The 25,654-nt window shown below is 34.2% G+C and overlaps 2 protein-coding genes across 3 annotated transcripts; both read right to left on the bottom strand.

The window, feature by feature from the left end:
* Nucleotides 1-349: 349 nt before the first annotated feature.
* Nucleotides 350-4,102, bottom strand: LOC107762449 (putative choline kinase 1). The gene is made up of 8 exons (XM_016580808.2): nucleotides 3,966-4,102; nucleotides 3,370-3,735; nucleotides 2,485-2,606; nucleotides 2,206-2,401; nucleotides 1,655-1,772; nucleotides 1,447-1,494; nucleotides 819-919; nucleotides 350-718 (listed from the first exon to the last, which is right to left on the bottom strand). The coding sequence occupies exons 2-8, from the start codon at nucleotides 3,709-3,711 to the stop codon at nucleotides 533-535; spliced, it is 1,113 nt and encodes a 370-aa protein (XP_016436294.1). The 5' UTR covers nucleotides 3,712-3,735; nucleotides 3,966-4,102; the 3' UTR covers nucleotides 350-532.
* A 5,754-nt stretch (nucleotides 4,103-9,856) lies between these two features.
* On the bottom strand, nucleotides 9,857-21,695 carry LOC107762447 (carboxypeptidase SOL1). Of its 2 annotated transcripts, none has more exons than XM_075232839.1 (15): nucleotides 21,531-21,695; nucleotides 21,036-21,126; nucleotides 20,819-20,914; nucleotides 19,506-19,536; nucleotides 19,222-19,278; nucleotides 18,002-18,097; nucleotides 15,934-16,056; nucleotides 14,170-14,274; nucleotides 13,462-13,508; nucleotides 13,135-13,260; nucleotides 12,894-12,996; nucleotides 12,569-12,631; nucleotides 11,831-11,914; nucleotides 11,216-11,279; nucleotides 9,857-10,224 (listed from the first exon to the last, which is right to left on the bottom strand). In XM_075232839.1, the coding sequence occupies exons 1-15, from the start codon at nucleotides 21,622-21,624 to the stop codon at nucleotides 9,947-9,949; spliced, it is 1,458 nt and encodes a 485-aa protein (XP_075088940.1). In that variant the 5' UTR covers nucleotides 21,625-21,695; the 3' UTR covers nucleotides 9,857-9,946. The 2 variants fall into 2 exon arrangements, with proteins under 2 accessions (XP_075088940.1, XP_075088941.1); XM_075232840.1 differs by having other exon boundaries at nucleotides 19,506-19,559; nucleotides 21,531-21,686.
* Between the last annotated feature and the right edge of the window lie 3,959 nt (nucleotides 21,696-25,654).

Raw genomic sequence — 25,654 nt, 5'->3', positions numbered from 1 at the left:
AGTTTAGTGCACCAGGTTGCCCTTTTTTTTATTCCTAAATTGTTGTGAGGCACGAATATATGATAATTCAAAGACCTCTCCTTATAGTAATGTAATGAGATATGGTCAATGCATTTGATTAATCAATGATCCAGTTAAATAAAGAAAAATCAGAATCAATCCTCTCTTGGGAAAGATGACTCCACTACCAGCTATTTTGCTCCATGACAATCATCACCAAAGTGATAGAATAATTCCCATGCCACAGGCAGCCATGTTTGATGCAGAATGCAGCTGTTTTGCTTTTTCTTGTTTTTGTCTTTCCTATTTTTAGTGGCACTTCAGATATTGCAGATCATTTAGACTATGCTTGAGAATGAAAATTTGAATTTATTGAACTGGACAATATAGTTGGTGAGAACACTCTCACTGGCAATACAACAGATATTACCTCAATAATAGCCTATCAACATATTCTATGAAACACATCAAAGATTCTAAATGCTCCATTCATTATACGACATAGGCCTGTTTATAATGAAGGCTTTTACATCTATATTGTTAATGTACATGTTTTGACATCAACCAATAGTGGAGAATCTGATTTTGCTTCAGCTGAAGTGTTTACATGAGGCAAGTTGTCTGTGGCACCCAAGAGTTCGGGCTTTCTCAACCAATACTGCTCGAATCTTCCCCTCGCGTACTCCATGTAATCAAACTCGATATTGTTAACATATGCCTGGCAAAAGAAACAACAAACACAGAAACAAAAGATTAAAGGATTGATTTTGTGTTTATGCCCTCAAATGCGTGGTGAAATGTGATGTAAAAAGCATTACCGAGATGACTCCCCACAATCCCCAGAACAAGTGATTTGCAAGGGTATACTTCTCTGCTTCATCAGCGAGCTTCTTTACTTTCTCATCACTAGGTTGATGGCCTGCATTTGTTAATGGGATTCCAAACTCAATAAGATAATTGGAAAAGGAAACAACCATGTTTGGTCTTAGTTGAGCCAGAGTTCTTATCACAATTTATAAATGCATTAGGTCCTACAAATAACAATTACTACTACTACTACTACTATGCCCAAGTTAGTTGGGAATCAGGTTCTACACATCTGAAGTAATTAAATTCTTGACATATTGGTCCCAGCACAAAAGACACTGATCCTTATGTTGCTCAAAGGTCAACAAAAATTTCACTCACAGATGCCTATCCAAATCGAATAATAAATGTTACGTAGTCCTAAAGGGACATAAACATGCATCAGTTTGGCTGGATTTCTGCTGTACTTTTTATTTTTCCAACAAGTATTGGAATTTTTATACTTCTACACCACCTACTTACTAAACCCTCAGCTCATGATCAAATTGTCTCTTATCCATTAACAGGCCTATTTCAAGACCGTATGCCTTGAACAGAGAGGTGCAGACAACAGTAAAGGCCGTCAATCTTCAAGGTTACCTGAAGAGCTGAGATATGCACGAATAAACTGATGTCGCTCCTCTATATCTGTTGGAAATTTAAAATGAAAGAAAAGAATTAACATTAACTTCTTAAGTCTATAGTTTAATTAAATAAAAGAAATACTAAGGAAAGAGAAAAAAAACAGGAAGATCAGAGTAGCAACAAACATGATCTCCCTCTCTTGTTGCTTCTAATATTTTCTTACCAGGGTAAGTATTGAAATGCATGATATGAGGAGTCTCAGTATGATAATTTGCTGTCATTTCACAAAAGTGGTTGGCAAAGTCATAAGTAATTGGATTATAACCAGCATACTCGTAGTCCTGCAATGCAAATAAACAGAAGTCTCAGTCTGTACACCAGACTTCATTGTAGAAATTGCTGGAGTTATCGAATTCAGTTTGTAAAAAATGGCATTACTGATGTATTGGAAGCATGTGGTCAAGTCAAAGGCCAAATAAATAAATAAAACAACAAAAAATAGGGCGTGGACATTAAGTTCAGAAAGGAAGCAACAGATAGCCAATTCCTGATTAAGAAAACAGTTCAAAACTTGCTTAGATATATTAGTACCGCAGTGAAAATATTAGTTGGAGAATACAACAAATTAGATGCTCTCAAAAAATACTTTAGTTACATCCTGATCGTATTATCTCAAGGAAGAAGAGAGCATTCCACATTAAGAAAAGTGAAAAGAAAATGAAAAACAGACTAAAACTCTGACAGTTTGAGCAAACATATGCCTACAACACTTACGATGATAGTAATGGCCCTCGTATTTTCGTTAATCATTATATTACCATACTGCATATCATTGTGGCAAAAGCCAATCTCTTGAGACTCCGTTGACAGTTCCTTTTCCAATAAGTTGATTTCCTTTTCAAGATTACCTAAGGAGAACTCCTTCAGATGTTCAGGGGAGCACAGCCCCTTTGCCTCATTTAGCCAGTTTCTGGAAAATTTACATAAATAATTAGTACAAAAAGAATTTCCCTGATAAAAGATCATATTACATTCCGGCTCGTAAATTGATACCTGAGACGGTCCCAGAGAAGGACATTCTTTAAACCAGGCATGTCAAGGTTATGAAACTCCCTCAGTTTAGCAGCTATTGAAGCAGATATCTCCGGATCACGAAGATCATCAGCAGATAATGTCTGAAAATGCAAAGAAAGATAGACATACAGACAAGGTCAACAATCAATCAATAAACACCAAAATATATCTTAGCCTTGTAATAATATTGTATGCATCTGATATTTGTATCCAGTTTTAAAGGAGGTTTATCGATCAAATTATATCAAGCCCCCAAGAGAGAAGGCCATCTTTCCCTATTCTAGTAACTTTATACTGGTGTTTTACAGATAAAATACTGACTCCACTAAACCGGACATGGTCAAAGACTCTACAACACGGCGCTATAGTGAAGGTGATTAAAAGGCAAGGAGCACCACCTGCTGCTCGATCATTCAATAGGAGTGCATCAAATTGATATAATCCTATTTCAAAGATCCAGCGCCTGCTCCCAAGATTAGAAGCCATTCATTGTACAAAATCTGCATGTAATAGTTTTCACTTAAGACAGTTCAATATGTTACCTAGGCTTAGGACTTAGGAGGGAAAACCAGACTGACGGGGATTTCGTCTAAAAGGCAGTACATTATAATCGGAGCATTACCATTGACCATCAATATATGCTGACCTCTTTAACTATTTCCTCAGCAAACAATGGAATTGTAAATTTATGATCATTTAATCATGGCAAAACCTCCTAGAAATCATTAATGGTAACACCTATACTTTCAACTTTAGAGTAACATACACTAACAAAGCAACATATGCCCAATAGATAAAAGCTTCATATATAACACTAATGCTAACTTTATGAACAAAGTAAATTTAGTCAGAAATATCACATACCCTTGAATGAATGAACTCCTCAACTCTACCATTTGGAAACTGACCAAGAAGTTTAGGTCCTTGACCCTTCTTTGACAAGCACTCAAAAGTTCTAATCTCCTCATCCCTATTGAAGAAACGCTCTACTCCTTCACCATACATGCGAACCAAGACTTTCCTCGACACATTCTCGTTGTTCTTAGTAGGCCAACTTATCCGATAAACCTCATTAGTCAAGGCACCACTCAAATGGTGAACTTTCAACGTCTTTAGATCCAATACATCCCCCCATTTTGTAGCTAAATTTAGAAGCAATTTCATCAATTCCTCTGGCAGAACACTTTCATTAGTCTTCACCGCCATCAGAAAAACAAAAGAAGGCTTCACCTGTATTTACCAAAATCAATAAGTCTTATCACCAAGTATCCAAATTCTTAACACAAATTCAAGAAAGTCAAACACATGATATCTCTTCAAGAAAATAAGATTTTGATACAATTAACAAGACCCCAGATGTAGAATACTAAAATCACATGTTATATACATAAATCTGCAAGAAGTTAATAAAAATAACCGACCCCATTAGGGAATTTGCAACAAGAATTAGATAAACTTACAAAGAAAATTATGGGGAGCTGAGAAAAAGGAGAAATGGAACCGCTGGTCAGCGCTATAAAAGTTGATATATGAATATGAAGAGTGATTTACAGAGGGAAGAAAACTATGACATTACGCAAGCGCTGTGCTGTGTGTGTATATATAGATGATTGTTTCCGTGTATTGTGACAACCATGTAGACCAAGAATCTACTTTTTTTCTTTTTTTTCATTTATAAAGTTTTTTTATAAAGAAATTAAAAGTTCTTTGACGTTTTTTTTTTCATCCTCAACTAATATCCTTTTTGTTGAAAGGACTAATATTGTTACTCGGTGCGGATCCGAGTTAGTCAGATAAATAGATTTCGGATACTGAATAATTAAATAAAACTAAATAAAAATCAAACAATCTGGTTATGGATTTTTGTCCGAGTTAATATTCGATTAACTCAATCAATCAATTAACTATACCTACAATTTTGACTATATGAATCTTTCATATTCCTCCCGCTCTATTCGAAATTGTTTAATTTAATGCTAAGTTTAATTCATTATATGAACAATATTAAACATAAGAATTTGTATACAAATAATTACTTTACTTGTCTCGAATTGTAGGTAAACTTAAATTTATCGTATTTATTTTTCATTTTGTGAACATTTTCTCAAATGATTAATCTTGTTATAATTAGGAATTAACTTCCTTTTTTTAATTAAAGTACTCAAAATTTAGGTCACTAAAAGAAATAATTTAATCAAGCAAAATTGCTTTGACTAACTTCGTCCCTAAGAGAGAGAGAGAGTAGTTAGCTGTTGGGAATTTTAATTTATTTTTAAATATAAGAATTGAAAAGAGAAAGAAAAAAAAAGGAAAAATATTTAGACCTAGGGAATTGGTCGGCACACTATTTAAAACGCGTGGGGAAGTCAGTCTCCCAATAGAAACTTGCCACGTATGAACCCGCTTAATTTAAAATCACCGGGAGAAAGTGTGATGAGTTTTTGCGAAAATAAACGACTAACGACTAAATCAGTACGGAACGTATCGAACCACTGAGACAATGACACGTGCTCCTTGTTAAGACGTCCTTCATCTTCCTTATTTGCATTATACTCCCTCTATTTTAATTTAGATGACACATTTTCCTTATTAATCCGTTCCAAAAAAAAAGTTCTACAATCAAAAATAAATTAATTTTAAATTCTTTATTTAACATATTTTACCCATACTTTTATAATCGCATAAATATCATGGTCCCACAAAGTTTTTACCCCTTAAGTTTTTAAGACCATAAGTTTTAAATGTCTTTTTTTTCATAAATTTCGTGTCGAGTCAAACTATCTCGTCTAAATTGAAACGGATGGAGTAATTGACAACACGGTTTTTTTTTTAGAAAAAAAAAAAGAAATTATCACATTATCAGATAAATTACCAAAATCACGTTACTTCCAGCATAACCATGTAACTAAAAATACAATAGGAAAATAAAGATTAAGAATTTCTGGATATGGAATTATTTTAGTAGTATTCTTTTTTTAACAACATAAATAAATCTAGTTTCTTTTTTTCATACTGGGAATTTATTACTCCAATGTTTATCACTTTATGAAACCAATCTTATCCACAAGAAGAGTGGGGTTTGGTCATTTAAATCCATTTTGACTTGGTAAAAATAATCAAGCAGGAAAGACAATTAATTATAGCTGGACGTATATAACAGGATATGTATACCGAGTACTTAAAATGATTTTTTTTGTTGCCTCTTATATGGTGAACAAATTCAGTCTCTAGTTATCTCATCTTTACTAGCTAGTAGCTAGCATCCTAACACTTTGATAATTTTTCTTGATTGAGTCATACTTAATATGAAAATAAAAAATTTATATTGTTCTTTAATATATTATGCACAATCTTGATTATATGAAGAAATTCTACTATTCCTATAGGTAGTAAAATTTGATATTCTTTTAAAGAGACCATACTAACTTGTATGAAAATTGTTTACCTTGAAAATGTCAATTACAATTAGATTTGATTTTGTGGTTCTAAAAATATGTGATTTGTTTTTGTGCTGGTTGTTAGGCAATAGATGCTAAGTATGAGACTAAGAAATAAGATAAGAACTTGAAAGCAATATGTTTAAGCAAACCGAGAGGCTAAGAATCGGGGTCTCGAGCCAGGTTGTACAGGGCCTCGAGGTCGAGCTCGATACTAAGCTATGGACAGTCGATGAAGGACTAACAATTTTGAGAACTTTGATGAAGGCTCTTTATGATCAATAATGAGCAATAAATGAAGAACAATTAATAGAACACAGTAAATGTAAGCAATAAATGTAAATAATAGAATCAAGGGAGAATGTGTGTAAGTTAGAGAACAGATAATGTTCTTGTATTCATTGTTGTGTATAATGTCATGTGTGCAAAAAATAACAAGGGTGCCCTTTATATAGGAGGAATCCCAACATAGTACAGATGCATTTATTCCAAGGATTTGAGGCTGGTACAGCCATTTAATGCCACAGTATGGGCTTGAACTAGCCTAATAGACTTGGTCAGCTTTAATCGGAAGAAATTTAAAAATAGCTAGATTTACAACTGGTCGTTCAAAAATAGCCCAGTTTCAAAAGTAATCGAAATTTAGCCACTTTTCATGTAAAGATAAATCTGAGCGAAAACACCGTTCAAAACCCGAAAAATACGCCAGTATATTATACTGCTAGAACTCCAGCATAATATGTTGGAGTTCCAGCATAAGTACACTAGAACTCCAGCATAATATACTGGAGTTCCAGCAAGTATAATTGTCCAGTATAATATACTAGAGTTGGAGCACCGGTGCTCCAGTCTCCAGTATATTATACTGGAGTCAGCAAAGTATACCGGTCCAGCATAATATGCTGGAGTTTATACACAAGTGCACCGAACTCCAGTATATTATGCTGGACCGGTCTCTGTTGCAGCAAAATAGTGGCTATTTTTTATTGACTTCGTAAACGCTGGCTATTTTTGAATGACCAGTCTGAAATATCGTGCTATTTTTACGCTTTAATCACGTGCCTTGGGAACTTCCCGTTTGTCCATCATAACCTTTGGTTTGCACTACCTCGAGGTCGGTCATTAAGAATCTTCGGGGTCGAACCTCGAGGTGGGCCTCGAGGCTTCAGGGGCGGTCTCACGAAGCGCCATAATAATCATAGAATCGGACCCTCTGATTTTTACCGTGTACAAAAATCATGCCAAAGCACCACTTAATCAGAGGGATATAATTTTCAGACTCGGGCTTTTAAAGGGACATGATTGATCTTTTGAACAGCGTTGTTTTTTCTGTTTTTAATTGTTTTAATTATGTCTCATTATGTCAAAATCAACGGTTAACAACTTTCATCAATGGGTTGCCAAACCTACGCCAAACAATCCAAAAAGCTAGTTGTAAGCTAAATTGTCCTCTCCACTAATTTTTATCTTCTTTCAAATGCCTCAAGTTTCAGTTTTTCTTTCAATTAATTAACTAAAAATCTCTTCTAATAGCATTAGGGTCGTTTGGATGGTATTTTTGAATTGGTCCCTCCTCCCAACCAGATTTTAAGGATATAAATCAGGTATAAACACTGCTAAATTTTCTCATGAGGCTTATAGTTTCCAGGGGATACATTATGGTACGTCAGTATGGAATATGTTTTATACAACGAAATACGAAACAGGAAAAAAGATAAACATATTAAGATGGACTTGTTCTATTTTAACTGTTCTTGCATCTCATGGCGGAGTCACCTTTATCCAAATTGATACGTTTTCGCCTTGAAAATTACTCTATATAGCTAGTAAATATTTTTATATGTATATATAATTATATATATGTTGAATTCTCTTGGTTTTTTCGTGTATTCACTTTTTTATATTTTAACTTTTTCAAGTGAAAATTCTGGCTTTAATAATATTTAAATTTCGTGCGACTGACTCAACCATAATATATTTTGCATCAACTTTAATAATATTTAAATTTCTCCCACGCTACTTAACGTGGCAATTTGAAGAAGAAAAAAAATATTGAAACTGATCTTAATTTTTTATTAATACGTAATACAGACATTGACTGATATAATGGGGACCTACATATACCAAAAGTGGGACCCACAATATTACTATAAACATAAAAGGTCTTTTTCTCCTAATAAGAGAAGAAAAAAGTTTGGAAGTCTGATTGATTAAAAAGGGTGATGAGATAAATTTGTAAAACAACTTTAGATCATACTGTCCTCAAATAATGAGAACGACTTTGTTCTTACGTTTAATATTGGTTGATTCCTATTCTAGTCATGTTCAGTGACAACCATTAACTCGTCGTTGCCTTGAAAATAAAGGAGATTCCAAATAAAAAGGTAAGACAAGATATTAATATAATATAATAGGAGGCTTCTTATAAAGGGGTGGTGTGGATTTTGTCAACTTTTCTTTTTAGTCACCTTCAAGGACTTCACTACGATAATTGATGTTTTTAAGTGAAAGACAATATCGATGATAACTTTTCCTTTTCAAACTATTCATTCTCAACCACGTCCCAAAATATCTAGTCAATTTGCCGCACCACGAGGTGTGTTTGGTATCAAGTTTGATAGGACAAAATATTTTGAAACATAAACTATTTTTTTTCTAGAAAAACAAGTTCCTTAAAAATAAAAAATAAAAATAACTTGCTTGGTAGGATTAGGGAAAATGAGTTCCATAAGTAGCATTCCATGCAAATTATCTCCTCCCCTCAAACCACCGCGCTCTTACCTCGTCTCCATCCCACCCACCCTAACAAATAATCCCAAAATAGACAAAAGGGTCATGTCTAAAATCAGAGGCGGAGTTAGAAATTGAAGTTTATGGGTTCTGAACTTGCAACCGATCTCATAGCTCATTAGTTATTGGATTTGCAATTGAATATTTACACATATTTAATGGAATTTCTAATACAAATTCAAAGTTTAAACAAAAGCTACTGGGTTCGTCCGAACCCGTACATGGCACTCTCCCTCCGCCCCTCCCCTGTGTCTAATGACCTGGCGCTGGCAGTTGTAATCAATACTATTGGACACATTGATGACCTTATGATTAGTTATATAATCAGGAAGTTACCGAGGAATATTTAGGTAAAATAGAGTTTTTTAACATTCTTATAATCAGTGAACCTCCATTTATAAGCTGTTTGCCCAAGCTTCTTTTTGGTCTGTTTTTTGTCAAAATATTTTTCCGGAGGTTAAGGTATTTAATCAAACTTTTATAAGTTAAAAAAAACGTAAATTTGAGTAAAAGCATAAGCAATTTTTGAGAAGCAAAAAAGAAAGAAAAAATAATTTCTCCCCAAAAAACATTTTTAAGAAAAACACACTTAAGTTTGGCCAAACACTAATTGTCGTTCAAAAGTACTCCCAAACAAATTAGTCAAACACAAATTATTATCAACAAAAGTACTTTTGAAAAATACTATGAGAAAAGCACTTTTCAAAGCAAGCTGATCTTAGAAGCTTGGCCAAACAGCTAATAATGTCCCCGAATCTTTTATTTTTATTAAGATTTAGAACTTGATTGTTAAGATAATGAATACAACCACCGAGGGTTGTGGTAGAAGGGTAAACTTTCCTCCCCTATCTTAATATCGATCTCGTATTCGAGCTCTTAGAAAAATTATATTTAGTAAGACATACTAAAACCTAAAATAACGGCTTTCTACAACACAAACCTGGGTCGGTCAAGCCAGTGATTAGATGATTAAACCAAAAAAAGAGTAATGGATACGCAAACCGGAGTTACGTATAATAGGATGAAGCCAGAGATCTCAAATCTTTTGGGGAATGCATTTTCTCCCATGCTATAGACCGACCGAAAATCACAAGGAAGAAAGTAATAAACGGAAGGAAAAATGATACAAGTAATAATCTTTTTCACTATTACTATCATATTTTTTTCAGTCTTACAAATATCGTTTCTCGAAAATGTGTGTGCGCACGCTAACTTCATACCCCAAGAACAGACCTTTTTGTCTGTCTCTGTTTTGGATAGTTTAATACTACTCTCCTCTTCAATAAAAAGCAGAGGAATACTGAAACTAACACCAAAACCAAAATGAAAAAAACTTCTAAATGAGGACCTGGTAAGCTGCAGCTCCATCCCCTTTGCAAAAAGCTATTTATGGGAGTGATTACTGGATCCATAACAAAATCCACCGTCATCGCTTCTTCCCCCAACATAATTCTTGTACTCCTTGACTTATATCCTGGCATTGTTGCTACAACTGCAAGTGAGTTTTCAGGCACCAATTAGGATTTATTCAATCAAGAAGATTACATGATTAAACACAAGCAACCTCCAACTTCTAACTTATTTCCACATACTTGATTGTTAATAGTAACTTAATCGACAATCTCCATTTGAGCCTGCCTTACTCCAATAATTTATCTTTTAGGAGAAATTACGAGTTCCGTAAACTATGGAGTTCTCTAAATCTTAAACTTTTCTCTACACTAATATACAATCTCTAAGCAAACCCAAAAAAAAAATCTTGCTAAATGTCGACCTAATGTAAATGTACAAACAACGACCAACTATTTTCTTTTGATACATATTTGATGTAGTGGGAAAATTCCCTGTATGCAAGTGGGATGTAAAAGTGGAGAACCTACACAAAATTATGGTTATGTCAAACGTGATTCTTTTGGTAAGCCAAACTACTCCAACCTGTATAAAGCATTTCCACTACTGATATATACCATTTGACCACAAGCTTTTATAACCATTAATTTTTTCATGGCATCTTTTACTTCTCCGCACCTAATTTACGAGTATACCTAAGGTGTATATCTTGCACGTATGTATGGAGATCTGTGAAGGTATCTCAGATTTGAGTTGAGCATTTGATCAAATAACATCTCCATTCCTTTTTGATCTTACTATCTCATGTCAAACCTTGTTGGCTATCTTCATTTTTTATTTCTATTTTTTTAGACTTAACCTGATTTTAAGTTTTAACCCCTTTCTTTTTCATGCTAGTTCATACATTTCATACTCTCCTTCCCACCTGTCTAGATTTTGGTATGATCCTAGGGTGTTTTACCTTACGTTTTGCGAATAGCGGACTCACCTTCCTTCTTAGCTCTTTTATACTCTTCATAAAGACTAGTAACAATAGTTATTCAAATTTCTTGTCCTATTAGTGAGAAAGAAAAGGCATTATTTTCTTTTTGATAAGTAACGAAACTAGTTTTATTTCCTTAATCTGTGGTTACCTTCATAATCGCCCCCAGGCGCCAGCAACCGGTGGTAATCGGCTAACGCTTCCCTTGCATGTATCTGAAGACAATGACAAGAACAGTAAGAAGACTGTCCTAGAAATATGAATTATCTCACAAGCCCTATTTAATGCTAAGACGAAAAGTGGTGTAATAGATGACATGGAATAAATAAATAAATGAATGAATTACGAGTATGTGAAAAGTTAGCTAAAAGGAATAATCTGCCAAACTACAAACAGACTAGCCCCTACTTGCCCAGGCTGATGCCTTTAACTTCTTATTCCCCTACGAAAGAGAAAAAGAGAAACCACCAAAAAGGGGAAATAGAACACTCCCCCCCCCCCTCAAAAAAAAAGGCAGCCGGAGATTGGGGTTTCCACAGAATAAAATAAGATGAGTAGACCTGAAATATTACTTTTTACACATAATTTAAAGATTAGAGCTGAAGTAATTATGAGGGCCTAAATGAGTTTTAGAAATACTCTAACTTCACCTTCCTGATATTGATATGAAGACACACAGTAAGACCGGGTGATATCACATCAAATCCAGAATATATCTTTACAACTTATGCACGATGACCAAAGGATTTGCAAATGAAGAACGCACCGTGGAATTTATTCCTTTTATAGCTATTAAGGCAGGTAAAGGCCTGCCTTCATCTGATGAGAAAATCCTTCCGTGTATTCCTGTCTGCGTTAGATTAAATAAGGTAAGTGTAATGTGACGCATAAGTCTGCACTTTTTAAAAAGAAAAGCTGTCACTTCACTTTTCAATATTTTAGCAATATGTCACTAAAAGTACCAAGGCACCCACTGAAATATTTTGAAATTTAAAATTCTCAAAAATGGTAATTTAGACTCCACTTTGGGGCCACCTCTGTTAGTACCACATAAGAAAAACTTCAACTCTTACCTTAATAACTTTGCTTAAACACAAAGAGGATTAATTAAAGATGCGAGTACAAGCAAATCTATCAAACCTTCAAAGTCAACCATCTTCTCTGCACCATTTTGGTCAGGTATCGAACTATCCTTTTCTTAAGATTAAACAACAATTTAAGGAATAGACAGCAAGCATTCACTTAAACAGAATTATGAACCCTCCACAAATAAAAGGCAACCATAACCCAGACCTTCTATAAATTGCAAAGGAAAATCACCAAGATACTAGAGACCTTGGTCAGGATAAGGTCATAGAGATCATATTATTCTTCTCCCCTTAGATGATTGAGAATGTATTAATAGCTAGCTGAACAAAGGTAAATTCAAACAGAGTGATTTTCAGGGAAAAAAATCATTCTCCTAAAGTGAAGAACCGCAAAATGATAGATGCTATGAGGTTACCTTCACAAGGCTTGCGACAAGATTGAGCATACTCATCTTGTTATACTCAAAAAGAGTAGGAAGCTGCAAATAAACGAGTAGTTGTTTATAAATGGGTGCTGCATTGTGAAACATTATATTTGAGATTATATAAATGGGTTATCCACATAAACAGGACTTTATTCAGAAACATTATACTTCTATTCACCAAACCGTCAATACAAAGACAATTAAATGAGGAGGATAAATTCCAAAAATAAATCATGAAAATTGATGCAGAAGACCCTTCAAGAGTCATGCATTGTCAGCCAACTACAAGTTCTACTGACGCAAACTGAGATCTAACCTCACGTGCGTTAGGCCATTTGTCATCACTTATCTCTAGAGTCAGTTCAAAACAGCCAGCATGTAAGTAATTCCAGTCTTGCATGCCTCCATAGATTGGATACCTGCAGCAGAAAACATAGGAAACTCAGCTTTGTATGAAGCAACAGCAAAAGCAGCAGAAAAAGATAAAGCCTCAAAGGAGCTCTAAACCTGAATGTTAACACGATGAATTTCATTGGATTATCACCATTCTTCCTTACCAATATGCACCATTTGTTATTCCTCCTGGAAACTCCTCGCTTAGAGACATGTTATGGTGGGAATGACTGTAGATGCTAGCCATGTGTCTGAATGTTTCATCATCTGGACTGCCATAATAATATTTTCTGAAAATGATACCAATATATGTTGTGAACATTATCATTAAAAATTAGTGCTGGCATGAAAATATCTGAAGACAACTAGAGACTCGGGAGATCAAAAAATATGATAGAAAACCAAATAAGTGAAGAATGGTACTCTAAACAGATTAGGCCTCTCATTCAAAAATCAAATTTAAGGATAACAAACTATCATCAGACACTCACCTTTTGTTCTCAGTCCCATCCCATGGATAATTTGCTACAAGTGCTCCCTGTTTAAAGAAAACTATAAGTAACTCGCCGAGGTCAAATTCTCCAACATTTTCATATTGATGACGCAATGAGACAAAAAGAACAAACTCTTTATCACCAAAGAGACAACAGTATATGCAAACAAAATATTGCAAAGGACTGGGCAAGCAGTTCCCTTATTATAACGATTTATTATCACAGGTTTTCTTCTTTCTTTTTTCCTTTATAAACTACTATCGCAGATTTTCTCCTGATCTGAGAGTTCTTCTTGACACCCATATCATTAATCTGTTTTGAACCTCTTTTGCTTCCAATATAGTTTTACATTATAAGTTACTACTTATCAGCAGAAGCTTCATTACTTGTACTAATCTGTTAGATCTGCCATTTGAAGCTGGCCAGGTCGAACAAGGATAACCATTTCTACTGGTGCTTGTTATGAAAGTGAAAACTTCATACTGGGTCATTTAGTAGACAAAAGAATATAAGCACAAGTTTGAACAGAAGTCACCACACTACTAAAACATAAAGTGACACAAGAAAACATTATGAAACACAAAATAGTTTACTTCGCTAAAAGTGCAAAAGCCACATAACTAATACACCTACTTAACTACAACATAAATAAAGGGCATTCAGATGCAACCCATAAGTTAGATGAAAGAGTAACTGAATGCTTACCCCATGCAGACTAGCAGATGCTGTGAAGTGCATTTCCTCCAACCAATGCATAATGGCTTTTGTTTCAGGTTGATGTGCACCAGGATCATCATTTATGGGAAAGAACTATGTCATTTCATGTCAGTTAATCCTTGTTATAATTAGTCTACATAGGAGAGAGGATAAGAACTTGAAAAGACAAAAACAAGAACAGCCTTTCAATAAGAAGTGGATTTGTGACAAAACTAAGAGTAGCCTATTGAAGTGAAGTCAACATATTCCACACAAGCTTTAATATCAATTCAAAGAAATTTTAAAAGACAAATAATATATATTTAAAGTTGAATTCGATCTCAAAGACTAACCTCCAACGTCTCACAATAAACATTATGGAAAAATCAATAAAGGGATCTTTTTTTTAAACCACATTCTAGAACTCATGTTACTAGCATGAATGTTGAGCGAATATTGAAGCAAACAGTTTCTGCACTTCACGAAAGATGTGAATCAACAACCGCTCCCCCCCCCCACCCCACCCCACCCAACAGAAAGAGATGATTAATTATATAGTTTATGAAAAAAATTTGTGGTACTAATTAATGATCAAGGTAAGCCTACTGATATGGTTGAATGTCAACTTAACTTATTAAAGAGACATTCTTCTTTCTGGGATCAGTTGTTCAAAAATAAGATTATAACCTACATTTCTTTTGATGAATATAGCCTATATTAGTTTTTTTTAAAAAGTAAAGAATGGGAGAAAAATTTGTCTCTAAACTGATTATACCAAGTTGTTCAAAAATAAGATTATAACCTACATTTCTTTTGATGAATATAGCCTATATTAGTTTTTTTTTTAAAAGTAAAGAATGGGAGAAAAATTTGTCTATAAACTGATTATACCAAGTTAACCACTGCAAATTGTTGAAGTGTGTGATCATCTCATCTAAAAGCTTATATTTACTTAATTATATCTCAACACCCCCCCCCCCACCCACGTGCAGCTCTGATTCTTTTTCATGGACCAAACATGTGGAAATTATTTTTGATAATGGGTGGCGTGAGACTCGAATCCAGTACCTCTGCCTGCTCTTTTTGAGAACCATGTTAAAGTGTGTGACCATCTCATTTAAAAGTTTAAGCTGTTAGACAGAACACGCTTTTATTTACTCAATTATGTCTTAAACAGAAATTCCTCTACGAAGATCTCCAGACTTTCTTTGTTTTAGAAGTTGCAATAATCCTACTCGCTTTTCCCTTTGTTAAGTTTCCAGTCTAGTTTAGAGCTAGAAGCCAACTAAAAACTCTTATACTGGTGCAATGAAAGTAACGATGATTATCATGCTCCTGTCCCTTGATATATGATAGGTCTAACTTACATCATCAAGCTCCTATGTCTGACAATTTTTCACATCATCAGAGAACTGATCACTCTGCAGTGACTCCAAGTTCCTTTCTTTTAATAATTTTTGAAAGTTATTTAGTTAACTCCTAATCGTGGAAGAACTCCTTTGACTAGACCTTAACGCCTAAATTCTCCACAGATGTTCGGATGACATTTTTGTTCACCATACAGCTCAAATGTCGGATTGACGATCCATAAGCTGACACCAACTAATCTGGGAGTGAGGTGTTATTGATTGATTGATATGGTCCTAATGTAGTTTCCTTCACAATGTATGAGCTGGGATGGAAAGTTCCACTCCAAAATTTACCTTACGAAAAACATTCATATCTAACTTTAAAATAACATAATATCCACCAGTACAGTATGTCAAGAGATACCTGGTCAGGAAAGTCTCGGTTCAAATCGATATTGTTCGCATTTCCACGCCTCCTCAATGAAAACCCATCTGGATTCATTGATGGGAGTATGTGAAGATGAACATTGTCTACAATCAGGGTAGCCTGTACAAGCCACAATAAAAAAAATTGAATTTCGAAACTATGACAAGAAAAATATGAAAATATCTTTTCTGCATCATACTAGGATAAAGAAAAGGTTTTATTAAGAATAAATTTAGTTCAAAAGAAGAGTTATTTAACCCAATACCACAATGTTGTTTAAGACAACATGAATCCTGGCTGTATTTGGTGGACAGAAAGAAATTCAAGATGGTTTGAGGACAATCCGATTCTACTCAGAGATGAAGTCGAGCTGCAATTTTTTTGTCTTTTGGTGTTAAAGGGACCCTGTGAATGAGGCCGAATCAGTTTTAGATCGCATAGAATACCCTCGAAGAATAGAAGAGGGATATACTTTTGGTTTTACTTCCATCTGTACAGCTTTGTCAGCACCATCTTAGTGCTGACGTTGTGAATAATAGTTACCCTATTCTGGAAACAAAAAGGGGGGGGGGGGGGGCAAATTTCCTGAAGCTTTTCCAGGACTCATAAAATAACGAATTCGACCATATTAGAAAAAGATGTTCATAAACTCATCCAAACAAGAACCACCAACTTCTACAGGGTTGAAACCAAAAAATTCTTGAAGGTTCCTGTAAAATAAGATCCAGTAGAGCCAGAAGACTTTCATTCTTTAGAAGGAATTCCAAATTCATGCCATGTAGATACTAAATAGTAATTTTGACAAATGGCAAGTGAATTGGTTGCTCGACAACCAATGCTTCAACATTGGCCAAGGAACACAATGAATAATGTAAAACTTACTATCTTTCCTTGTTCATTTCAACCTCTAATATTCAAATGTTTAGAAGAAGAATTATTTTTTTTTAAAGAAGAACATTCATATATTTGGTAAAGATTGACTTTTTCCTCCAAAGTATGTAAAAATTGTTCGGATGCTTTCTTACTTGGATATCTTTTCAGTAGAGAAATTTCCTAAGATTAGAAACATATCCAAACAAGAACAAACAGCTTTTACAGGGTTGAGAGCAAAAAATTCTTGAAGGTTCCTGTAAAATAAAATCCAGTAGAGCCAGAAGACTTTCATTCTTTAGAAGGAATTCCAAATTCATGCCATGTAGATACTAAATAGTAATTTTGACAAATGGCAAGTGAATTGGTTGCTCGACAACCAATGCTTCAACATTGGCCAAGGAACACAATGAATAGTGTAAAACTTACTATCTTTCCTTGTTCATTTCAACCTCTAATATTCAAATGTTTTGAAGAAGAATTATTTTTTTTTTAAAGAAGAACATTCATATATTTGGTAAAGATTGACTTTTTCCTCCAAAGTATGTAAAAATTGTTCGGATGCTTTCTTACTTGGATATCTTTTCAGTAGAGAAATTTCCTAAGATTAGAAACATATCGAAACAAGAACAAACAGCTTTTACAGGGTTGAGAGCAAAAAATTCTTGAAGGTTCCTGTAAAATAAAATCCAGTAGAGCCAGAAGACTTTCATTCTTTAGAAGGAATTCCAAATTCATGCCATGTAGATACTAAATAGTAATTTTGACAAATGGCGAGTGAATTGGTTGCTCGACAACCGATGCTTCAACATTGGCCAAGGAACACAATGAATAGTGTAAAACTTACTATCTTTCCTTGTTCATTTCAACCTCTAACATTCAAATGTTTTGAAGAAGAATTATTTTTTTTTAAAGAAGAACATTCATATATTTGGTAAAGATCGACTTTTTCCCCCAAAGTATGTAAAAATTGTTCGGATGCTTTCTTACTTGGATATCTTTTCAGTAGAGAAATTTCCTAAGATTTTCAAGATTACAAACATAAGTTTTCTGCATGGTCCAGGGAAATGCCCCAATATTTTACAATGCTTCTAGTACATATCAACAGCAAAGAGAGGAAACACAAGACTAGAATCCAGCAAGTAAGATACATGAACTTTCTAAAGAGGAAGATTTAACCAGAGAAGTCAATTACCAAGGGATCCTTCATATAATTATCACAAAGCCAGTTCGCCAGAAGAATTAGAAGCTCACGACCTACAGGTTCATCCCCATGCACGTTGCCAATGTACTGCATTACGAAGCCTGCTGAGTAATTTAATCACCAAATAAAATTGCTCCAAGAAAATACTGAAATATTTAATTCAACTATATAAAGAAAACAGTGAAAAGAGGAGAATATGTGGAATAGTATTTGTAGCACAAGAACAGCTATAGCTCATGCAGAAACCAAGTTCCCACAGCTTAAACCAATGCAATATTTCTCTGGGAACGCAGGCTGAGAAAGCCATAAAGCTACAGATAGAGTGTGTTCTTAGTTCATTCAGTTAGCCAGAAGAATAGTAAAATGAATTGCGAGAAAGATATCTTTTTTCTTTTCCAGTTCCACCCAACATTCGGTTTATTACTAACAGTAGGAAAAAGTAGTTTACTGCAGCTTTAGGACTCCATTTCTCTCAGTTTTCTTCCTTTTTATGTTAAGTGACCCTATGCCTTTTTTTGCTATTGTTTCTTTGTTGTAGGGAAGGAGGGCATTCCACCTCTGAGTTTCAGCAGTTCACCCAGAATCATAACGTCTCAAATAGTAGGGAAAAAAAGCCTGAATTTAATTGCAAAGTTACCCAAGGCGTTGTCCTAAATATTTTGTCAATCTTATAACAAAAGGACCCTTTTTTGTGATAAGTCATAGTGCTGTTTCTAACATAGAGCAAAATGCCGCACTTGCAAGCTAAGGCACGTCTGCTTTCAATTTCTTCATAATTAAATAAAAGGTCAAAAAGGAACACCTGTGAGTATTAACTTTTCAAGTTATGTACTATTCAGCTCTAGTATCACATAGAATAAGAAAGATTCAAGAATCTACATTAACCCTGACAGCTTGCCACCTTAAGCTTGAGAAAAGAAACTATAAAACTTTTGTACTACAGTCTTCACAGAATTTTATTTGGTTAGCTCAAGAAGCAGGATGAGGAGCAAAGGTAGCAAACTAAGTACAAGCTGCGGCTTCATTATCATCAGTTATTCAATAAGTTAGAAGTGGATTCACAAGCTATCACCAGTTTAACCTTCACGGCTAAGGCAAATGCTAGAACAAACTGAAAAGAGATATTGTCTAACAGTATATAAGCATAAACAATATGTTACCTCAGATGACACTTGTAAATTCAAGAACGTAATTAATGGAGATATCAGTACCTTAAAAGCAGGCTCAGCCTCTTCCTTGCCTGGCTTGTCAGAAATTTCCATCACCCACTGTTGGTAATGCTCATTCGGTTATTAATATCAAAGATATTTCTCCACTTTGGAACAAATGCGAGGTAAAAGAAGGATATCAAAATTAGATTTAAGAAGGGTAGAGTGTACGCAGACCTTACCCCTACCTTTAAGAAGGTAGAGAGGCTGTCCACTTTGGAACAAATGCAAGGAAAAAAGAGGAAGATATCATATATAGATTTAAGACAGGAGAAGAAAAGCATTACCAATGGAACTCCCAGCACACTCTTTCCAATGCTGATCATACATTCCAAAAACCCCTCAAAGAGAGAAGAACAATGAGTTAGGTGTTAAAGCAGCATAGTTCAGAATTATACTACAGATAGTTATTGTCCACTTATGAGCAGAGGCGGAGCTAGGAGTTGAAGCTTGTGGATTCGGAATTCTAGTCTTTTTAAGCTACTGGGTTCTAAATTAATATTTTATATATTCAATACATTTCTTAAAACAAATAAGAGTTTGGACTAAAGCTACTGGGCTCTACTGAACCCCCAACCACAACGCTAGCTCTGCCCCTGCTTATGAGGGAAAAGATTATCCATCAAGGGATCCACAAAGTAGCACTTCTTATCTGAGTGTAAAAAACAATTATTTTAAACTGCAATACACAAACACATGCAGCACACCAGGTCTCAGACTACTAGAAGTATGAGATGCACCCTCCATTATCATTAATCCCATAATCTTTTTTTCTTCTTTTTCTAATGAATTAATTCCCATTATCATTTCACAAAAATATACTCGTAAGAGCCAGGAGTACAATTTTTCTGTTTGCTTGTCTCTTATTTGTGGATCACATGCAAGTTAGACACGATAAAGTAGTACTTTACTACCACTAAAATTGGAAAAGTCAAAAGTACTTTAATAAATTTACTGCTTGATTTGCAAAGCAAAGCACAATACTTATGCATCATATTTGATGGAATAGGAGACTCTTCGAGTCCAAAATCACATTTCTGAAGCAGCCTATCACAGATAACTACTGAATTTATCACAATCCTCGTTATGCAGAGGTTCTAGAAAAGCTATGCTACCTGGACTAGTTTACTATGAATTTCTCATATTAGGTGAAGTGTTATGCCATTTTTATTGTTCGTACTTTGAAGAATCCACATGAAATACCAATAACCCCCCGTCACACCGAATTGACATGGTACAGTAAATGAAGATCCAAGTAATAAAGCTTAAAAGTATAACATAAAATCGTCCAACCATCCACCCAAGACAACTTCCCCCTTCTAGTGCTACAGATTGTTCTAAATAACAAGACATTAATTAGCTTGGTCATCCAAGTATATAAGCACATTAACCATTACTTTTACATTGCAAGGATGTGCATTTTGGGAAGTAATCAAGTGAAAGTTTCTTAAGATAAAACCCAATGATAAAAGGCATTTATAAGAATCTACAAATTATTTTTAACCAAAAGAGAGAGGGAGGGAGAGAGGGAGAGAGAGGGAGGGAGGGAGGGAGAGAAAAAGAAAAAGGAATCTATAAATTCTTGATCTCCTGAAGTTACCTGTAGACTCTGGATATCTTACTGCACCTACGGTTCAATGACATGATAGCATTCTCAAGATCAGAATTTGACATGTAATCTTTTGCTAATTCTTCACTGTAAGTACAAAAAGAGGATTCTTTGTCATTACACTAAATTGTAAAACAAAAACGAATAAATACTAGAACAAGCATAAAAATGAACTTCTAAAATTCTTTTTGGTCAAGTATAAACATACAGTCTTTTCAAGTGCTGTTCCTCAGTGAAAGGAACGTTGTTATCCGCAAATAAATGTCTAGCTGAAGCTGCAGAACTACTATTGACAATACCTACAATTGGTAAAGAAAAGAAGAGCATTTAATTAAACAAGAGTCAATCTTTAAAATAAATGATCGTTCCCTTTTACCTATACCTTAAAAACAAAATCAGACAACCATAGATATAGCATTCAATGCCAATTCAAAACAAATCCACCAAAAGATAGTACTACTAGCAATTAGTTAATTAATGGAGCAATTACACGTACTATACTTGTGCTCAATATCAATTAATAACCTTCCATATTGAAAATAATAATAATCAATACCCATCATTGCTAAGCTCAAAATTAACAAAGAAAACCCAATCAAAGTGCTTAAATTTTCCACAAAAAAAAAAAAAAAGTATGCTATAAATAGATCAAGGAAGCAAAAATAGAAAGGTAAATTTAGAAGGGAGAGAGAGAGAGAGAGACCTGATAGATTAGTGGAGCTGCGAAAGCCGCCACTGGCGAAAGTGAGATGAAAAGGGGAAGAAAATAGAAGAGAGAAGACGAAGAGATTCATCATCGTTGAATCTGAATGAAGAGTTATGAGTTAGTGGTACGACTCACCATTTTTGTTTTGTTTACTCCTCACCTGATTTGATCGTTTATTTAAAGGGATGGGGGATTTGGGAACAAGCACGTCACTAGCACGTGATTGTCAATTCTTCTTTTCTCTCCCTTGGAAGTTGTAACAAGAGAATATATAACTGAGCCAAATCAACATTAAATAATTAAAGTCAAAATACATATATGTATGGGAAAATGCTAATTATATGTATGAAAGATAAATATTTTATATTTATTAAATTAGTAAAAGTATTAATTGCGGACTACCATATAACTACAGAACAGTAGCCGGCAAATATAAATTTGAACCTAGGAGACTTGAAGAATTAAACGTGTCAACGTTATCACTTTAGCAAAGCATGGGTGATATTTATTTATTTTTGTTAAGTACAGTCAAAGCAGAGATTATTGGGACTTCATATTTGTTTTCAAAATTAGTTGAAGTATAAAATGAAGCAATTCTAAACTGGAATAGAACAGGAGAAGAAAAGAGCGTTAAAAAGGACAAACTCAATGACATTGTAGGGGTAAAGTTGGTAAACCATACGTGGATACTCGACTAGTTAACGCGTGAAAGCAAAGACAAGTAGATATGACATATGAGTCAACAAATAGCTGGCACCGGTTACAAACATATGATCAGCGTTGGGTAAGTTCCTAAGACAGTAAAATCGCGGACGAAGATTTGAAGGGAAGATATAGGTTGGAAAATACAACGTTCAATGAGTAGTCGTCACAAAGAATCTTTTATTAATACCTAGTCATTATTCAGCCAGCAAAAGGGGTTTTATTCGTATTAAAGAAGATCTTGATTTGGGAATCTTGTCTCTCTGAACAGAGTTATAAATAGGAGAATTTATATTCATGGAAGGACGAAACATTATACATACACAAAAGCCAAAATTTGCTCTTATTCTATACAACTTCTTTCTCTCTTTTTTGTTCTTCATATTGTTTTTATTATTGTCATCGAAAGAGCTGAGCCCACAGTCAAGCTTGTACTTTTTAAAAATTTATTTAACTAATTTTTTCTTTTGTTTTTAGCTATTTTATATTCTTGGACCAAAATAATTCACGTGTCTATAATCCACGTTACAAATTCAACTATAATATTTTATCAGTAAATAGTTTGGCGCCAAACGTGGGCCATAGACAATTATGTTATTACTTTAATCCATTTATTTGTTACTAATGCAGTTTGACATTTTTCTTTAGTAAAAAAAATATAAACCAGATGTGGAAGCTAATGATGTGAAAATTTCTTATAATGCTGGAACAAACAACAAGCGTGAGGATGTGTTCCAGCGTGAGGATTCAACTAGTGAAACTTGCAATGAGGGAGATGAAATAACTCTGGTTCGCAAAGAATAAAATTCTTGACATGTGAGAAGTCCAACAACAATATGGATGATGAACGTGTTGTTGAAACGGTCAAAAATTTTGAGAGCGCAACAAAGGAAAATTATGAAGCATCTCTCAAAACAAAATCAAATAATGACAGAGTTGAAGTATGTGCTTTCGGTTGCTTCCAATAACTCTAATAGAGGAGTTTGAGTTCCTCCTAGTGCGCCTACAAATCCAATAGTGCAAAGAACCGGCCACATCACTTGAAGGGAAGAGTTCAATTTTAATGAAAATGAGGCAGGTGGTGCAGGTACCGAATCCGGAACGACAACAACGCTAATGATCCTTTTATAATCGAGCTCATGAGATCCATGAGGGAGATGAATGAATGAATGAATTAACCAAAATGCTCAAGAATTCCATGCCCTGATAGATCAAAAATTTCGGGAACACCATCAATGTTGAAGGGACCAGATTAAAATATTTATACATAGTTGTTGTTCAAACCAAGTATAGCTCCGGAGAAAAGTTTTAAGATGCCCGATATTTTGAGGTATGATGGGACTTCGTGCACAAGAGTATATCACAACTTACACTATGATTGTAAAGGGAATTGACTTAGCCCCACACGAGATCAAATATGTCTTGTTGAAGAAGTTCGCGAAACCCTAACGAATGGTGCTTTAACATGGTATTCTCTTTTACTTGAGCATATTATTACCTCTTTTGAAATGCATGCAGATTCTTTCATTAAAGCTCATGATGGGCTAAGAAAAGTCCAAGCTAGAAAGGTGGACATATTCAAAATTGCTCAAGGAGAGTTTGAGCTATTGCGAGAGTTCGTGATCTGATTTCAAAATGAGAGTATGCTATTGTCGACAGTACCTGATGACTAGGCAACTGAAGTGTTCACTAAATGTCTCAATCCACTGAGCTCCGATGCTTCCAGAAAATTAAAGGAAAACTTGTTGAAATTCAGGCAACCACATAGGCAGATGTCCACAATCATGACTGATGCTACATTGAAGATTGCCTACCAAAGACAGACTAGCTAGTTGGGGATTAAATGTCACTCATCAGTGTGTTATGTGCCTAGGCCAAGTTAAAACAAGAGAACACATGTTTGTGCAATGCTCATATGCAACAGAATTGTGGAAGAGAATAGTGAGATAGATTCAAGAAGATCAAATGACCACATTCAACTGGGATCAACATCTCCAATGGATTATCAAGAAAGGTAAAGGGAAGTCAAACAAGGCCAGTATGTTCGGGATGGTTTATGCTGAAACCTCATATGTACTATGGATTGAAAGGAACACACGTACTTTTAGCAAAGATATCGTAACAGTGATGTATTAGCAAGAGAAATAGCTTACATTTGTAATGTTAGAGTAGTACCTCGAGCTAGGAATCAAATACAACAGTTTTGTTTAGATGACTAGATTAGTTAGGTTAGCAATTTTGTCTAAAGCTCTTGAGATAGTCAGCTTAGTTTTGTGCTTGACTATGGAATTGTAAAGTCCGATCTTTGGTGATTAATACAAAAGAAAATTAATTACCAAAAAAATATATTTATTATATAAAAATAAGCGTTAGAGTTATAATCTCATTTGTAGATATGAACGGTTGAATTGCATAATGATTTTTTATTTACTGAATAAAATTTAGATAATCAAGTAAGATAAAATTAAGAGAAAAGCTTCATACATGCCTATATAAATTACTGCAGATAATAACAGAGTTATAATTCATATGGAATATTTTTTAGAAAAATATTTATTTCTTTCATTCGCAATAATGTTAAATAGAACTTCATTGTAAACAGAGTGGATCAAAGAGTAGATGGTATGAATATCTAAATATTAGGATAAAAAATGATCAATGGCAGTTTTTGAATATCACAAAATTAACGATTTATTTTATTTACCAAACTTAAACTGGTATATCATCCTACTTAATAACGTAGATGCCTTTTAAAAAAATAGTTAAACTTATTCCGACTAACTAAGCACGAGAATATGCACGAGAATATGCACATACGAAAACAAATCCTAATTATATACAAGCACATAATGAAAGACTAAACATTTGCTTGTACTAATATTTGTTAACGGATGAATCCAGAAACATACATAGAAGATAAAATTAAGAATATGAAATTCATATTGATAATCCAAGAAAAAGACTATCAAGTTGTTGGACGATCAACTTTTTCTGATTACATATCTGGTTTAGTATATGAAAGAGGTCCAACAATAAACTGCAAGTAAAAAAGTATTATTTTCCACAAACTATTACTGTGAAAGTAACCATAATTAAAGAAAAGGTTATTGTATACTTATAATTAAAGACACAAATTTACAAGGACATAAATAATTAGCAAAAATATAAATGCTGAGTTATTAATTACAGTAAATCAAAATAAACATTAAAATATAACTGAGTGAAGTAAACCAAGAATTAACAATATCGCCAAAATGTGAACATGAAAACTAAGAAAAAAATGATGAAGAAGAAACATACCATATATACAGATACACATGCATATTGACTCCTTAAAAGCAATGGTTGTGATTGTTACCGTTGGTTTGGTAAAAAGAATAGTTGTGACTGTTAGCATATATTGGCTTGACAACTCTTTG

This window comes from Nicotiana tabacum, chromosome 16, assembly GCF_000715075.1.
Source record: "Nicotiana tabacum cultivar K326 chromosome 16, ASM71507v2, whole genome shotgun sequence".
Taxonomy (NCBI): domain Eukaryota; kingdom Viridiplantae; phylum Streptophyta; class Magnoliopsida; order Solanales; family Solanaceae; genus Nicotiana; species Nicotiana tabacum.
This window is presented reverse-complemented; position numbering and strand designations above follow the sequence as displayed.

Coding starts and splice junctions, on each gene's coding strand:
- LOC107762447 (XM_075232839.1), bottom strand. CDS start 21,624: ATGATGAATCTCTTCGTCTTCTCTCTTCTATTTTCTTCCCCTTTTCAT. Junction 14,275..15,933: donor ACCGAGACTTTCCTGACCAG/GTATCTCTTGAC, acceptor GAAATGACATAG/TTCTTTCCCATAAATGATGA. Junction 11,915..12,568: donor TTGTCGCAAGCCTTGTGAAG/GTAACCTCATAG, acceptor AATCTAACGCAG/ACAGGAATACACGGAAGGAT.
- LOC107762449 (XM_016580808.2), bottom strand. CDS start 3,711: ATGGCGGTGAAGACTAATGAAAGTGTTCTGCCAGAGGAATTGATGAAA. Junction 2,402..2,484: donor CTTCTCTGGGACCGTCTCAG/GTATCAATTTAC, acceptor TAAATTTTCCAG/AAACTGGCTAAATGAGGCAA. Junction 719..818: donor GATTGTGGGGAGTCATCTCG/GTAATGCTTTTT, acceptor TTCTTTTGCCAG/GCATATGTTAACAATATCGA.